General features: G+C 37.2%; 1 protein-coding gene across 1 annotated transcript in view; it reads left to right on the plus strand.

The window, feature by feature from the left end:
* LOC135196180 (protein bric-a-brac 1-like) overlaps nucleotides 1-17,872 on the plus strand; it is a 93,460-nt gene that overhangs the window by 33,488 nt on the left and 42,100 nt on the right. Inside the window, exon 2 of the mRNA XM_064222766.1 lies at nucleotides 11,214-12,060. Coding sequence (XP_064078836.1) covers nucleotides 11,248-12,060 — 813 coding nt within the window. The 5' untranslated portion in view covers nucleotides 11,214-11,247. The remainder of the gene's footprint in view (nucleotides 1-11,213; nucleotides 12,061-17,872) is intronic.

Raw genomic sequence — 17,872 nt, forward strand, 5'->3', positions numbered from 1 at the left:
GGAATGAAGCGAGGAAGGTTAATGAGAAGTATTTATAGCACAATGTGAAGAATTGATCACTTTGAGAATGTGTGAATGGAGATTGACGAAAGGTATCTGTAGTCCGGAAGAAATGTATGAGATGATAAAGAGGAAACCCGATTAGAAGACAGGATAGGAAATATTTTGGAACGGAAGGACCTTGGTTTCCAGGAAACTCGTGGGAGCTCTCGTGAAGATGCAAGGGTGTTTGTTAAGGATAGAAACCTCTGCTGATGAGCCGCGCTCTAGTAGTTTTGCCAAACGCCTGATTCTGTGGAAAATATTAACAGATGAAGTTCGCCCTTTATTCGCCAATCACAGAAAGAACTTTGTAGTCCTTGCTGGTTTGTATTTCTTGTTATGTTTGTATGTCTGCGTTTGCGTCTGTTAAATTTAATAATAAGAAGAGAGAACTTTTATGGGGTGATGTATTTACCTTACGTTACATTTTCGTGGCTATGAGTAATGCTGTACTTAACGTGGTCTCATAACCAATTAAAATAACTAGGTGCACACAAATGATTCACCAAGGATGAATAGTGGCTTTTTAGCATATTTGATGACTGTCTGTCTCTTCTGAGTAAACTGTTAATAGTTATACAGACACGCATATATAATATATATTTATATACATCTTCACTTCAGTACTTCAGGAATAACTTACATGCCCAAAGCCAATCATATTTGATTACTGCTCTTACCTTGACGAGGATTTATACCTATGCTCTTCCTTCAGGTAAGAAATTTGGGTGACTGTGACAATATCACCCAGTGTTTTGTCTTTATATTTAAAAAATAAAAAAGTTACACGTGAATTAATGACAAAACAAAATCTAATTATAACTTACATATATATACATATCAAATATATATATATATATATATATATATATATATATATATATATATGGAAACTCTCAGTCTCTCTCGATAATTCACATGGGAAGGATGTGTTCCACCTCTCTTTAGAGATACGCCTTTCTAAAGTATGCCTGAGGAGAGGTGGAACATACATCCTGCCTATACGAACTCTCGAGAAATACTGATAGTTTCCAGCCTTGTGATTGGCTTATCAACAGCCAATCAGGAGCGTCGTATGCGACTGGCCTAGACACATCAAATGCAAGGTTGATGTGAATCTACTATGGCATGCTAGTAGCGTTCAACCCACCTCTTAAAGTTGGAGGGTAGTAGCTAAGTATATTTTTGTCTGGATGTCTGTTAAACTTGCTCTAAACTATTAGCTTGAAATAGCAAAAGTAGGATTTTATTAGTTTGCCAAGTAAGCAAGTTGATGCCGTCCCCATTCGAAACACCGAGCTAATCACATTATGCTTTTCACCTTTTCTCTCATTAGTATCATTATTATGGTCGCTGTAGTATATTAACCACCGGTAAACCATGCTCGCTCCTAGGCGACAAATAAAGCCCTAATTGGGTTAAAAGATAATGAAATTGTGTTCCTTACCGCCCGACAGTTTCAATGATATTTTCCTTTTGTATTTCATACTTATGTTTTATGAGAAGTTAACTAACCTAAAAGGCATACAGAATCTGTCTTTACTTGTAGTAAGTGTATATCGTACAATGTTGTGTCCGCGTTAATTTAGATGTATTATACAGAAGGTAGCTGGAATAGAATTCTTATCCTGCAATCATTTTCGAACAGAATAACCGAGGTTTTTGGCTTTATAAGATGTCTGATAATGATGTTGATTTGAACGTGCTTGAATTTTAACTTTATGAACATGCATAAATTGCTTGAATACTAATGTAGAAGCGTCTTGTTTACACATACCGTACCCCATAACGATACGATGGAGCCTTAAAAGGCTACTACCCCATTTGAAACCCTGAACATTTGCTTGGATTAGCTTTTGTTTCAGTGGATCTTTTGAACTTTGATAATACGGCTTTTGAACAATCCAAAATCCCATGAGCTTTCGTTGATAACTTTTCCCGTCGGGGAAGGTCGTGTATGAAGAGAAATTGGAACGAAGAGTATAGCAGAACAACTTAATAGATGTTTCTTTAGTATATGAATGAATGGATAGCTACTAAAGTAAGTAGACGAAACGGCAAGGAAATTTAAGGTCAGGGAGCCAGCCCTATACCCAACCTGATGGATTTTGAAGGGCCTTATATGCCGATGGCTCTAGAATTATTGGAAGATACTAAATGATATTAATCAACAGGAAAGTCCGTCGGAAGAGAGTGAAAAACCGTAGTACGTACAAGGGTCAAACTCGACTGTTATTTTCCACTTACTAAGTGCTGTTACCTGTGCAGCTACTTGTATTCATTTCATGTAACTTTGGATGTCATACATAATCCTTCTATATTATATTTAATGTGTGTGTGGGAACTTTTACCTAAAAGAGACAAGAAGTATATGTGATAATCATTCAACTATTGATATTATTTAGTCTTACTCATTACCATTAAAATGGTGATAAGATTTGGTCTTATACGAAGTTAACTGAGCTAATAAAGTTATCACAATTTTCTCAGTAAATGAGTTTAAACCTTGCTATGATCAAATCTTCAATTGCTGATCTCATGAAATCCTACATAGATTGTGACTAAATCCTTTGAGGTTTTTAAACTTTGCTTCGTCGATAATTCAACTTTGCGGTTACGGTTATGCAAATCTTTTAAACCTAATTTGATGGAGACTTTTGATCTTTAATCTGGTGCATTTTTAAGAACTGAATATTGCTCTTTTGAATTTTGAGTCTGTGAGTTTAAGAATTATTTCTTGACTGCTCATAGAAAAAAAATTGTGCATAAAAGCTGTAGAGTGGCATATTTTCTATTTTTATAAGGAATATCTGCACATTATTATCAATTATAATAATTATATCGTCCTTAAACGTATTTTTGGCAGTCATAGACATCTGACTTAGTAACATCCTGTGGATTGACTCCATTACACGTACGTAATGGAGGTGATCAGTTAAGCAGGTGATGGCTCACTGCGTCAAAAAAAAAAGGGGGCGTTGCCTCGTTCAAGAAGTACATATTAATTTCAGCTGTTCCTCCCTGACGTCTGCATCTGTGTCTCCCCGTCTCACACAGCCTGGCAGTTGGCTTTATTCTATCCTAGCCAGTATTGAGAGTGGGATGGAAAGGAGCTTTCTTCTGTGATTTCATAAGAGAAATAAAACCGATTGAATATCGAGTTTAATGCTTCGCTTCAACAAAGAGCTGAAAGAGAGGCATTTCCCTTGTCACCAACGCTTTCTAACTGTTTAATAATGGGACGCGGTTTGGCTTTGCCAAGGAAATTTGTTTTGCTTTTTAGATTTTCTCTTGAAATCCGGGTTCCCCCGACGAATAAAAAAAGAGGAAATGACAAATGACCGTATCTGATGGTGACAACGCGAAGGCATTTCAAACTGCCGCCCCCTCCTCCCCCTTCCCCCCCGTCCCCTCCCTCCTCCCCTCCCCCTTCTCTCTCTCTCTCTCTCTCTCTCTCTCTCTCTCTCTCTCTCTCTCTCTCTCTCTCTCTCTCGTGGTTGGAGAAGAATGATTGCACAAAATATATGTCTGAGACGTCACTTTCATTTCACCAGCAGCTTCCACGCTTCGCGAACGCTTCAATTTGTAATGGTCGCAGTTGCGAGATATCCAATGGTGGATGTGATTAGAGGATTTTATGGTTTCACCAGTAGTGGATCTTTTTTTAAATCTTTATTTTTTAAAGCTTCTGGTTGTGAGTGAAAAGAACTTGTGCCCTTATGTTTTTTTTTAAATTGTTCTAGAGTAATCTACTAAGTATAATGTAGTGGTTTCCACGTAAGAGAGCCTTTGGGTTCGTCTTACGAGAGTTGGAATAACTGTGCTTTAAGTTATCTTTAATGATAGTCATTCCTAGCAAAAGAAAGATGGGAAAATCATGTTGTGTCTGCCTTTTAAACTTAGTGCATCCTCTGCCTTGTTATAAAATATTACGAAAACACGCAAAAAAATCCTTGATTTCTTGCGACGTAACTCTCTTACTGTAGTAGACCGTGTGATCACGGTCAAAATATCTTCAATTTTGTCAACTAAGGGCAGGTCATTTTTTGAGTACTACTTAGGCCTTTTTGACAGTTTAGGTGTACTGCTATGCTTGCGCGTTGCCATGTGCTTTTGGGGGGAGATAAATAGAAGTGCCACCCTCAATTAGCATGACACTTGGTTGCTTTATGTAAGAGACATTCTCATGTATATTCCTCGTAATGTTTTGTCTTGGCCCTCATCTTATTCTGCAGGACAAAGGGAAACAGTTAAGTGTATGTGACATTTCAACGTTATTATGCTTGATGCTGCTGGCCTTTCTGTGTGGTCAACCAGTATCCTGTCGGGAGAATGGCATATGTCATACGTGATTCAAATATACTGGAAGAATAGTGACGAGGACAAAGAATTCATTTCATTCTCACCTGGAAACTATTAGTATTCAGCTTGCGAAGGGTATTTTAGTGGTGTACAGTTTTCAGCACGACTCCATAAAGTTTGGTTTGGTAAGTGCTTTCCAGACATTAGGTATCTGCTCAGCCTTGGAGATATCACTGCAGTTCACTTATCCAACCATGACAACATTTCTCGATAAGATTTCCTTTGGAGTCGGAGGAAGAATTGAGGTGTTTGCTCTGCATAGATACTCGCTAAAGCTATTAGTTGGTACCAACTTTTCCGGCCGTTTTTTATTTAATTATTTTTTTTATTTATTAATTTGTGTGTGTGTGTGTGTGGTGTTGCCGCTGGCTGTTGCTGTTGGCTCCGTGACAAACTTAAACACGTTAGAAAGTCAGATGACAACGAAAATCGACACGGTACATCCATTTGTCAAAGTATACCTCAGGCTCCCAGTTTTCGTAGAGTTTGGCGTTGTCTTCCATATGCTTATCATTTTTTATTTTCTTTACTTAAAAAGTGAAAATAAACCTATTTATTTCGGGGACAGTGCTCATACGCTTCTGATGTAGATGAACCACTCTCTCCCTCTAATTCAGATGTACTCTCTCTCTCTCTCTCTCTCTCTCTCTCTCTCTCTCTCTCTCTCTCTCTCTCTGATCAGTCACTAGAACTGTTGTCATGCATGATTTATTACATCACCAGGTTACAATTTCTTTTTGTTCTAGGCCACAGGCATCCAACTTTTAGAAAATAAGTTGCTATACTTATTTTCACAAGTTTTTTTTTTTTTTAATAAGGACAGAAATAACTCACGTAGTTAATTAAATTGTATGTTATTTATTTGGCGGACGTATATCAACGTTTGAAGTGAAAATCTTCAGGTAGAATTGGAAAGGGTATTTGACGTAGTCCCTCTCTCCCACAATACTGAGACTATTTGGTCGCATATTTATTGATAGAATTGACCAGATCAGATTCCTCAAATGTTCCTGCCATGACCTTCACTTGCGATCATTACTTTCTGATCTCCAGATTTCTTTGGGGAATTTCTACTGTCGTTTGTTTGCCACGTTCCTGTCAGTGGTGGAAGGACGTTATTGGATATTTAGAAAATATATTGTCGTGGACATTATATTCTTAGTACAGTAAGAATACCTTATTCAAAGAAGAATATTCTGTTCTCTACATTGTGCAGAATAGTTCCTATGCAGAAATACAGAGTGAAGAAGTGACTTCGGACTCTTCTTTCGTCTCTGTGGACTTGGGGATTGCAGAGAGAATTCTGCCAACATTTGGTTTTTTTTATACTTTCGCGAGTGGTGCATAAGAAGAAGAAATCTTGTAGTTGAAGGCATAAGCAGAGATTTGACTCGTATAGTGTAGTTACCATTGTACACTGAAACATAGAATTCAAGCTTGTTACTAAATTTGTTGAACAATAGGTTCAGAATTATCAGAGATGATCTGCATACCCTGCTAACTAGAACACATACTGCTGATATGTGGGAAAACTTTGTCAAAGACTCGTAACCACCTCATACTGCATAATGCATTAGAGGTAAAGAAACAAAGCCAAAAAGGAAGCTTTATCTGCATTATAGCTCCGGTCGCTTGAGACTTTGAAGGAGATCAGCCTGTAATGGCCCAATTACGAAATTCATGACTGAGAGTGTCCAGAGTCGTCCTTGTCGCAGTTGCTTGAGCCAGTTTCCCTTTAATATGCTTTCTTCCTAACAGATGTTCTATTTTCCTGGTCGCCAACCACTTATTCCATTGCTAAATTTGTCCAGCCTTGTATAGCTTCCAGCATAAATCGATGGTGAACGCTGGAAGCTATGTATGAAAAGCAGAGTCATGGTGGACGATACAGGTGTATTTGAAAATCATCGCGAAGTAGATGATACTTTACATAATGCATCCTTTTGACGTTGGCAATGTGAATGACTCCATTTCACTCAAAAATAGACAGTTGTCATTTGTTTACCATCAAGATTCTCCATGGTTACGAATGAGCGCACACATTTAGAAAAAAAAGAAAAGAGAAAATAATGAGTATCATATCATCCTACCGTGATTTGCGAAGTGAATTAACCTGATTTTGAAGTTGTAATTCGTCGAAAACTTATAATAAGACCTTTAAGGGGGAAACACCATAATCAAATATATTAATTCGATTTTATTCATACTAGAGTGCTCGACTATGTTTGTGTTTATAGACAAATGCGTGTGCGTGTAACTTCTGAGCGTATTTAAGTATGCATGTGTACATGCATCAGTATGTGAAGACATATTGTTCATCCGCCACCTTAGTAATTTTTTGGTCTCATTCTATGAAATTATGTTGTTTAGGAAAAAGAGAGTAACACCTTTGCCTCCAAGAGTAGAGGGATGATGAAACGAATTTTTATAATATATATATATATATATATATATATATATATATATATATATATATATTATATATATATATAGTATTTATATATATATTATATTACATATATATATTGTGTGTGTGTATATATATATATATATATATAATGATATATATATATATATATATATATATATATATATATTATATATATATATAGATATTATATATTAGTATATATTATATTATATATATATATATATATATATATATATATATATATATATACATTTCACTAACAAGATCAACGGCGTTACAATCAATCCAGATTCACGGTCAATAAGTTTTGATGGATGTTCCTTATTCACTAACGTTCCCATTGACTCGGTATTGGAATACCTTCAAGATGAATTGAATAAACTTGATTTCCCATAAGCAATTAGGCAAGTCATAGAATTAATAAAATTATGCATAAGTGATTTTCAACGGGGAATATTTTAAACAAACTTTTGGTATGGCAATGGGAAACCCACTTTCGCCTGTTCTTTCAAATACATCCCTAAGATTTTCCATTTTCCTGTGACATGGTACCGTTATGCTGATGATATTTTAGCCATCATACCCAAAGATTTGGATGTAAATAATATATTGGCTCAACTAAATGATCAAGTCCCTTCCATTAAATTTACACTTGAGTTGGAGAAAGATGATTGTTTACCTTTTTTTGACATTTATGTTAAAAGGGAAACTTTTAATTGTAAATGTAGTATTTATAGGAAAAAGACAAATAATATGACGTATGTTCACTATTATTCAGGATATCATATAAAAATTGCCAGTTTTATCATCAATGTTTCTTTGAGCTTTGCGGGTGGCCAGTCTTAAGTTTTTATTGGATTTGAAGCTGTAAACCCTTTTTTTTAAATTGTTTAATAGAAATGTATCTTTCACATATAAAATGTAAAAAAAACCTGCTTATAAAAGATAGCCTCCAAAAAGATAGCAATATTGTATACAAAATTCCATTTATGGGTTGTGATTTATTTCACTTAGGTCAGACCAGTAAAGAATTGAACACTAGATTAAAACAACACAAATACTCAGTAATAACAGGTCAAACAAATAATGCTTTATTTTTACATTTAAGTGAAAAGTCCCACAGAATACATTGGACGCAAGCAAAATATTGTCACTGTAATGAAACTATTTCAAGGAACTTGTTAGAATCTGTTTTGATTCAGTTAACCTAGGTGAATAATTTTAATGTAACTCAAGGATTATTTTCTTTTGAACCGGTCATTAAACATATATGATCCAGAAGGAATTGAAAGATAGAATAAAGAGGATTACCAATACTAGCAAACATGTATACAGAAATTATGTATGAAAATTCGTAAAGTAATCAAGTCTACGGGCGTAACCAGCCTCGTTTCACGAGCAGGAATCCCTTCTCACCCCCACCCCCTTCGGAGGGGGGGAGGTAAGGTGAAACTCCTTTAAAACCATCTCATGGGTCCCCACTATAACCTTGCCAAGTTTCATGCCCATCGGACCAGCCGTTTGGCAGTGATTGAATGACAGACGGACAGACAAACATTACGCCCATTGTAGTAAGAAGTGGATTTCGATTTTAATCCGTTGACCGTTCTGTGACCTCCCGACCTTTTTATATTCCCTTACGACTTGCACCCACCATTTATATAAGCCCTTGCTTCTGTATATCTTTAGTCGTTTCGACCATGTCTTGGTAATAGGACGAAAGTACTTAGCATCTCTAGTGTTTCAATTTATCCTTCGTGGCTGTAACTTTCTTTATATATATAATGTGTGCGTGTGTGTGTGTGTGTGTGTGTGTGTGTGTGTGTGTTAGCGCGCCCACATGTGTGTATTATATATACATCAGCTCAGTGAACTAGGTAAACTAAGACTTACTTTATATATATAATATGTAGACTATATATATATATATATATATATATATATATATATATATATATATATATATATATATATATATATATATATATATATATAATATATATATATATATATATATATACGTGTGTGTGGTATGTATGTATGTATGTATGTACATAAGGAAATTATTCCATAGTGAAACAGAGAAGCAATGACATAATTATCTTCCCGAACCTCTACCAACTTAGTTTTATTATGCAGACTTACGTTCGAGCCATTGGAGAGAGAGAGAGAGAGAGAGAGAGAGAGAGAGAGAGAGAGAGAGAGAGAGAGAGAGAGAGAGAGAGGCCAGCTCAAGGCTGGACGATATCATGTCTGAACGTTTTACAGTCTTGTAGATATGAGAGTTTATGATTCTATTGTACAAGAGCCAATACGTCGTATTCAGTGGTCAGTGATTCTGATTCTTTTGATAAATTACTGAATATCTTCGTGAAACGTATGTAAGTACTTACTCATTTATGTAAGTACTTACTCATCTATGTAAGTACTTACTCATTTATAAATTACTGAATATCTTCGTGAAACTTATGTAAGTACTTACTCACTTATGTATTATGACGGGCATTGTAAGGCTGGAATTTATGGAAGGTTAATTCCTGGTCCATATAGAAAGGGCGTCCTGGTCATTGTCCAGTTTTGTATTCTGCTTCTTCATGAAAGTTCTCGAGTAAAATACCTTCTTATCAGGGAAAAATCAAAACCGTTTATCAGAGTGCTCCACTATGGCATTTTCTTTAAGATGTTTTGGATGTCGTAGTTAAGCCCCATTGTTTTCTTTCAAGAATGATGGCTGAAAATGTTCGTTCCTAATTTGACGTATATAGTATGTAGTATGTCTGAGACAACTTGGCAGTGGTGCAGAATAATGAATGATCAGGCTGTGGAAATTAACATTACCTGGTGGTTAAAACTGTCCATTCCCTCGTTGCCTGGAAATGTTTTTGATGAATATTGTAAATCTGCTGGAGAATGACAACCACCTACCTCTCAGTCGATAATTTGTAGGTGAAGGTATAGATTCCCGGGTTGTTTACAGGAACCCGTCTCTCTCTCTCTCTCTCTCTCTCTCTCTCTCTCTCTCTCTCTCTCCTCTCTCTCTCGCTCTCTTCATCTCCTCCGCTCTTCTCCTCTCTCTCTCGTCTCTCTAGCTGCACCGATTTGGTTAAATCGCCTTGATGTTTAAAACTATACAATCCCAGCATATTTTTCTTACGAAAAAAATATAAAACGGTTTATGCATTCCAGTAATAACATTTAAAAAAAAAAAAAAAAAAAAAAAAAAAAAAAAAAAAAAAAAAAAAGGAAATAACTACAAGTGGTTTACTTCACGCTGTCACCTTCTACGTGAATTTTGTCGTAAATATTTGACCCTGTATTTACATACCGTAGCTGTCTGTTCATCCCCACCATTAGGAAAAAGACATTGTTATTGTTGAATGCAACTTACTGAATTATACCTGACGACAATACACCCTGGACCTTGTAAACCTTCGAAAGAAAACTGTTTTTATAGTAGTAAGAAATTTTCACTTAAGGTTTGTGCTTGAAATTTGTGAGTGTTAAGTTTCCCGTCAGCGTTCTTCATCTCGATTATGTTTGTAGATTCGTGGTCACCGACGTAAATAAACAACCATTTGCCGTTTTTGGAGGTTTTAAGAACTGCGATTTAAGATTTAATGTCTTGCCCATATGTCATTTCTATTCTTACTGTTTCTTAGAGTATACGTCGAAAAGGTTCTTACGAAAGGAAGATGCTTCACAGCTTCAGGGATCAGTAACTGCCATACGTTTCTCGCTGTTCGATGATGGGAAACATGATGACCTTCACCCACGAAGTTGGGAAAAGTTAGCGTTTTCAACCTTGTGTTTGCATTAACAAAGAATCTCTAGAACAGATGACAGAATATTGATGAAGCTTTATGAAGCCATTCATTCCGTAACCCTTTGGATTTGATTCATTTTAAGAGCATATCGATGGGGAGATTACTATTGTAAAGTATGGGCGTTTTGTAGGATTCCTGCGCTTCCTAAAAGGCTCCATATAAATGTAATTTGTTTCCTACTGTTATCATACATTTGTTGTATAATGTACTGAGCAATATTCGATGAAAAAGTTGATGCTGTACTTCAGGCATTATTATCTGTTTACGAAGAGGAATGTTGCGTAGCCTGGCAGCAGTAAAATCTCTACCGAGTGTTGAGCGGTTTCTTGGGTTACTTTTGTCCCCCGTTTTCATTGTCTCTTCTCTTTCCACCTTATGGTTTATTTTTAATATTGGTGGCTAGGCTCCATTTCTATTTTTATATCATTTTTATGGTATTTTGTGTTTAGATGTACTGTAAGTGTAGTGTTATGTCACTTTTATTTCGTGTCCTTATAGCCCTATTGCACGAAGTCCGTTCTGAACAGCATTGTAACGGTTATTTATTGTTGCAGGTCGGGCAGCCATTGGCCTCCAGGGAGCGGCAGGATGGAGGCCGAACGATTTTTGCTCAAGTGGAACAACCACCAGAGTAATTTGGTGACGGTCTTCGACCAATTGTACGAACAGGAGGCTTTTACGGACGTCACCCTGGCCTGCGACGGGCGGACGTTCGCCGCCCACAAGGTGATCCTGTCTGCTTGCAGCCCGTATTTCCAGGCGCTGTTTTTGGGCAATCCATGCAAGCACCCAATCATCTTCATGCGGGACGTGCGGGCCGGGGACATGGAGGCCCTGCTGTCCTTCATGTACCGCGGCGAGATCAACGTCCACCAGCAGGATCTGGCCTCCTTCCTCAAGACTGCCGAGTGCCTCCACATCAAAGGACTCTCCGATTCCTCCGAGAGACACAAAGAGACTTCCAAGATCCTGGAAGCCATGGAACGCAAGTTCTGCAGCCCGAGCTTGCAGCAAGCCTTCGCCAACCCCTCCACCCCTACCATGGGGAACCACTCCTCTTCCTCTATGGCCATGCCCTCCTTGGGCACGCCGGCCATCGGCACGCCCAGTGTGCCTACTGTCAGCAGCTCCGAGTCGCCAACGCCTCCAAACAAGAAATTCAAGTCCCTGGAAGGGTTGCCCAGGATCCTGCCCAAGATGAAGCCGCTCACCACGCCCCCAGGACTGGTGACGCCCGTGCCTGGACTCCTCACGCCCATCACACTAGCTGCCACAGTCATAAAAAACGCCGCCCACGCCGCCCATATTGCTCAGAACGCCCATGTTAGTCCGCCCACACCAGAAACCACGAACTCTTCCCCCAACACAGAACTTCCAGTACCGCCCAAAGATATTAAAAAGGTAAGCATCAGCCCGTCTGATCTTTCGGGTGTCTGGAAATCTGGTTTCAGTATGAAGAGATGTCTATCTCTAGTTACGTTTAGGGACAGATATCGCTCGTTTCTCTTCAATTTTTTCAGGCTCTAAATACTGTTGCAAATCAGTCTATTAACAAGGCAATCATTTAAGGAAGGTATTATTTTCTTCCCAAACATGCTCAAGAACTGAAAATGTTTATGCATACTTTTCCAGATTAGTTTATATGTCGTTCATATCTGTGATATCTTATTAAGTTTGTCCAAGGCTGAACTTATAACTTTGGGTAACGCATGCAATCATTTCAGAAGTAAAATCGTGTGGAAATCCATTCCTCTTTGTTCCCCTTTTGTTGAATTTTCTCCAGTGTTTGTGTGGCTAAGGTAAATTTGGTATAGATCCAGATGCTATACCTACAGGGCTTGAGAAAAACGTTGGTACAGATTTGAATGCTTGTCGACGAACAGACTGTTTTTTTTTATATGATACCCTGATCTAGCTGGACCGTAAAGGAAAAAATAAAACCATGAGTCAAAACATTTTGGAAAAGCGGGAAAAAACTGTCATTGTGAAGAGGTTATTATATGATGAGCGACTTGGGAATGGTTAGTTATGAGCTTTCCATGCAAGTGTGTCTACAGAGACGTCAAACTTTTGACAGTAAATAGATGGTCTGCAACTGCTTATACGTATAAAAATTTGTCTTAGAAGGTGGGCAGTATATTCCGCTAAAATATTGATTGTAGAACGTGAGGTCTCGTGAAGAGAACAGGTAAAACTGACGTATTCTGAAGGTAGGACGATTGGAGACTGTCAGGTGAGTGTGAGAGATGAGCATTTACGAGTGCCTATGAGACGAGAATTAAGTGTCGTTCTATTTGAAGATCTGAAGTGAATAATAGATGAATACAAGGGGCATGATCATAGGCATACGAAAAATCGACGAAATCTTTATTTTCAGCAAATACAACGTAGGAAAGGATTAAATGCAATCGGTCTATGAAGAACAATTTCTACGAGTAATTTTATGGACTTAGATACAGAAATAAATGGGGGTTTCCTCTTGAATACAGAAATTTACAGCTGCAGAAGAAATGAAGAAATGAAATGATATCAAATATCTGCTGAAACGAGGAACAAGTTTAGTAAATCGCTCGAAATCTTTGGTTTATGGAATAAATAACTCGAAATCTTTGGTTTATGACACCTTAATTCAAAAATTGCCAGCAAAATCATATTTGAGGAGACGCTAAGCCATGAAATAACTGTAATCAAATAGTAACAAGGTTGTCCCGTTATAAGCTCTGGATAATTAAAGGTTGTTAAGGAAATGATGTATATTGCTTGAGTAAAGGTATGAAGGATGTTCATAAACGTGACGTCGTTCTGTCGTCAGCCTCTAAAAACTGCAGCCTTCGAAAATCGAACCGAGTCCCGAGTTATTGCTTCGCTCCGCTTCCGGTGAGCTCCGAAGACAGTTATCACTAATGCATTTGGACTCGGGGATCATTGTCTCAGGATTATACATTTTTGCGCCTGAAATGGTTTCCAACATCGGAGTCAGTTGTTAGCCAGTCCAGCATTTTCAAAATCTCTCTCTCTCTCTCTCTCTCTCTCTCTCTCTCTCTCTCTCTCTCTCTATCGCTATCTTCTCGCTCTCTCCTCTCTTCATCTACTCTCTCTCTCTCTCTCTCTCTCTCTCTCTCTCCCCGCTTACTAAACGAAAACAGATTTTGCGTCTTTTGTTCGTTATGGTTTCACGTGTTCTCCCTCAGGGAGAAAAAGGACTTGCGAATAGTCATGAGTGTACCTAAGGAACCCAAAATCAAATGGTCGATTTATTGCCACGAGAACTTTCAGCAATGTAGACTTTCAGTCAACATATCTCATTGTGCAGAGGAGCCTTACATGTATTGTGTTGGCAAGCAGAATTCTCTCTCTCTCTCTCTCTCTCTCTCTCTCTCTCTCTCTCTCTCTCTCTCTCTCTCTCTCTCAAAAGTGGGACCAAATTCGCGGTGAGGCCTGACGTGATCTAGGGCATTTTCTTGACTATCTATTGAGCATCTGTTGGGTTGTTCGTTGAATTTTATGGTCATCAGCAGGTCGAAGACAAAACAAAATAAAACGAAGTGACAGCCAAGGATGATCGTGACCTCGCCAAAGAAAGTTAAGTATATTTTTTTTTTAACCAGACCACTGAGCTGATTAACGGCTCTCCTAGGCCTGGCCTGAAGGATTAGATATTTTTACGTGGCTAGGAACCAAATGGTTACCTAGCAATGGGACCTACAGCTTATTGTGGGGTCCGAACCACATTATATCGAGAAATGAATTTCTAATCACCAGAAATAAAGTCCTCTGATTCAACGTTGGCAGAGCGGGGAGTCGAACTCGCGACAACCAAATTGACAGGCGAGCACGTAAACCACTCGTCCAGTGAGGGACTTGTGACCGCACCGAAGCGTCATCCTTTCATGACAGAATTGCTAATCGGCACGACGCGGTCATTTCCACCCCGACGGGGCTGAGAACATTTACAGCTGTTTATCAGGTTCTATGCAGATTATATTAAGATAGAAAAACCTTTTTGGGTGTTTTATGGAAAAGGTTGAGCCCTGAGGGGCAGATGGTAGACTCCAACTTGATTGGGAATGATGAGGGTGGTGGTAAGTACAACCGAGCAGGTGTTCTCTCTTATGCCCCTCGCATACACCTGGGCAAAACTCTCTCTCTCTCTCTCTCTCTCTCTCTCTCTCTCTCTCTCTCTCTCTCTCTCTCGTAGTAGCCATCTTGCTTGATGAGACGTTCCCGCGTGAAATCAGATTAATCAACAGATATCACAAGTTTAACATACGACTAGAATTTGAGAAATATCTAGAAGTGTTCGTGAACTATCGGTGATAAGATTAGTGTGAATAGTAGGTAGGATAAAGCGTCTTCTAAGTTAGTTTATCAAGTGTAATACTGTAAATCAGAACAAGATGGCAGTAAGTTCCAACTGCGGGAAGAGATGGCGTAATTTAGCGTGTTTAGCAGATTCGCAATACGATGAGGTAGCAGGAAGGGAACTGGCATTTCTCATCTATGAAATCAGCAACAGTCCTAACCAAAAGATACAAAAGCATTCATAGATATATTAGAAGGATATAATCCTTCAAACTGGAAAAAATCTAATGAAAACATCTTGAAAATAATTGAAGAAGTTCCAAATAAAATCCAAGTGGTCAAGAGACTCATAAAGAAAATATACATAAACCAACATATTCCGACAAAGAAAATGAATAAGGTGAATCTTGTGAATATCCTAATTGACGCATTAGGAAAAAGAATGCCAAAAGCATGCAAACTGTGTAAGGTTTGGTATAGCATAGTCAATCCACAAAACCTAATCAGAAAATGTGCTGCATGCAACATTCCGACCCATCCACAGTGTGCTGAGGTAATACAAGATATGAGAAAAGATACAAGAATTTTTTGTTCAACATGTCTATCATGGATAGACAATGTTATTAAATCAAGATCGAATGTACAAATAGTTGAGGATGAAGAAGAAGAAGAAGAAGAGAACGAAGAAGAAGAGAAAACGGAACGAAGAAGTAAACAAAAATGAAATGACAGAAAAAAATAAGGAAAACAAAGAACAAGATAAAAGTATGGATGCAGAGATACTCATTGATACTACATATGAGGCAATAAAGCAGCATACCTACGAAGAAATAAATTACGATATGGCAACAGAAAAAGCAATCCCGAAGAGGCTCTACCCAGATCTACACAATGACGGGAAAGAGGAAAAAATAGACAAGAAAGACAAAATCTGCAACCTTTTGAAAAGAGGGAATTGCAGATTTGGAGAAAGATGTTACTACAAACATCCTAAGATATGTCACAACTATGAAATATATGGTAAATGTGCATACCTAGATGGATATGGGGATGATTGCAGAGATCTGCATCCAAAAATATGCAAAAACATAAAAGAAGGAAAAGGATGTAAGTTCGACAAAAAATGCAAATATATGCACCCTGTAGCCATGAATCATAATCAAATAAATAACCAACCAAGTAATAAAATCCAAAATAAGAAAGAAACAAATAAAGAGAGAAATCAAGAATATCAGGTAAAAGAGAAAAGCAAACCACCAATGAGATATGCAGAGATGTCAGCAAAAAATTTCAATGCATCAGCTCCAAAATTCTACTCAAGGGATAATAACTGTAATTATTATGCAAGAGGATATTGCAGAAACGGAGAAAATTGCAGATTCAGACACAAAATGAATAATTATGATGAAGGAAGATCAAATATTATGGAAAAGTTGGATTTTTTAATGTCAGAATTTCTGGAAATGAAAAAAAGAACAACATACCAGAACAGGAAAGAGACATGGGAAAATCCTTATTACTACCAATATTAAATGAAGGAGAAAACACGCAAACCATCATAGTGATGAATGCGCAGGGTTTAGTTACGAGTAACTCAAAAAGAAAAATAGAGTACTTAGAAGAACTAACCCAAATTGAAAAGAAATAGATATAATGAATATAAGTGAAACCTGGTATTCCCAAGAGACTGGGAATGATGATCAAATAAAAGGGTTCCAAACTTATAGATCAGATAGAAAAAATAGGAATCAAGGGGGAACCGCAATATATGGGAAAGACAAAAACAAGGAAAAATATATGAGAAATATAGTAACTCAGAATGTGAACTAATAGCGGTAGAATTTGAATCTGAAAAATTAATGAACATAGTAATATATAGACCTCCTAATACCAAAGAGTTTGACTTAATAATTGAAAAATTGGATGATATATGTAGAAATCACAAGGACTGGACTATTCTCCTATCTGGTGACTTCAACTTTCCTTTCGTAGAATGGAAAGAACTAATAGGAGATTTTGGATGTACTTATACATATAAAAAAGAGAGTAATGTAGTGCAGAAGATAAGAGGCAATTCGAAAAGCTATTAGATATGCTACTAGAATACAACATTCAACAAATAAATCACCTGCCAACAAGAAAGGAAAATACTTTAGACCTAGTATTTGTGAACGAGGTGAATTATGTTAAAGAAATAATAGTTTATAATGCGAGTATTTCAGACCATAATGTCATAGAATTAACAGTTCATTCCAAAGCAAGTGAAAACAGAGATAAGCAAGAAATGAAAAAGTGGGAAGGATATGGAAAATACAACTTCTACAGTAAAAATATAAAATGGTCAGAAATAATGAAGAATTAAACAAAGATTGGGATAACATTTTCGTAAGCGATGACATAAGGGTAAATACGGAGATATTATATAAAATATTAGAGAAAATAGTGGATAAATATATACCGAAGAAGAAAAGTAAACATCATTCATGCATACCAAGAGACAGAAGGATCTTGTTCCAGAAAATCAGAAAGTGGAAAAAGGTCTTGCAAAAGAAAAAAATGCATGGAAAGTTATAAGAACTAAAAAGTAAGATAGAAAATGCAGAACAAAAGATTATACAATCAAAAGAAAATGAAAAACGGGAATTGGAAGAAAAACCCTATTAAATATCAAGCAAAACCCCAAACTATTATACTCATATGCGAAGAAGATGAATAAAAGAAGAATAGAAATAGGCCCTCTGAGAATTGAAGGGAGATTAATGAAAGAAAAAAAGGAAATTTGCAACATACTGGCAGAACGATATAAGAGAGAATTCACCCCTAGAATAGATAATGAAGATAATGATATAGAAGTAAGGGACGAAAATAGTGAATATCTAGCTGACATAGAAATTAATGAAGCTGATATTGT

This window comes from Macrobrachium nipponense, chromosome 17 (genome assembly GCF_015104395.2).
Source record: "Macrobrachium nipponense isolate FS-2020 chromosome 17, ASM1510439v2, whole genome shotgun sequence".
Classification (NCBI taxonomy): domain Eukaryota; kingdom Metazoa; phylum Arthropoda; class Malacostraca; order Decapoda; family Palaemonidae; genus Macrobrachium; species Macrobrachium nipponense.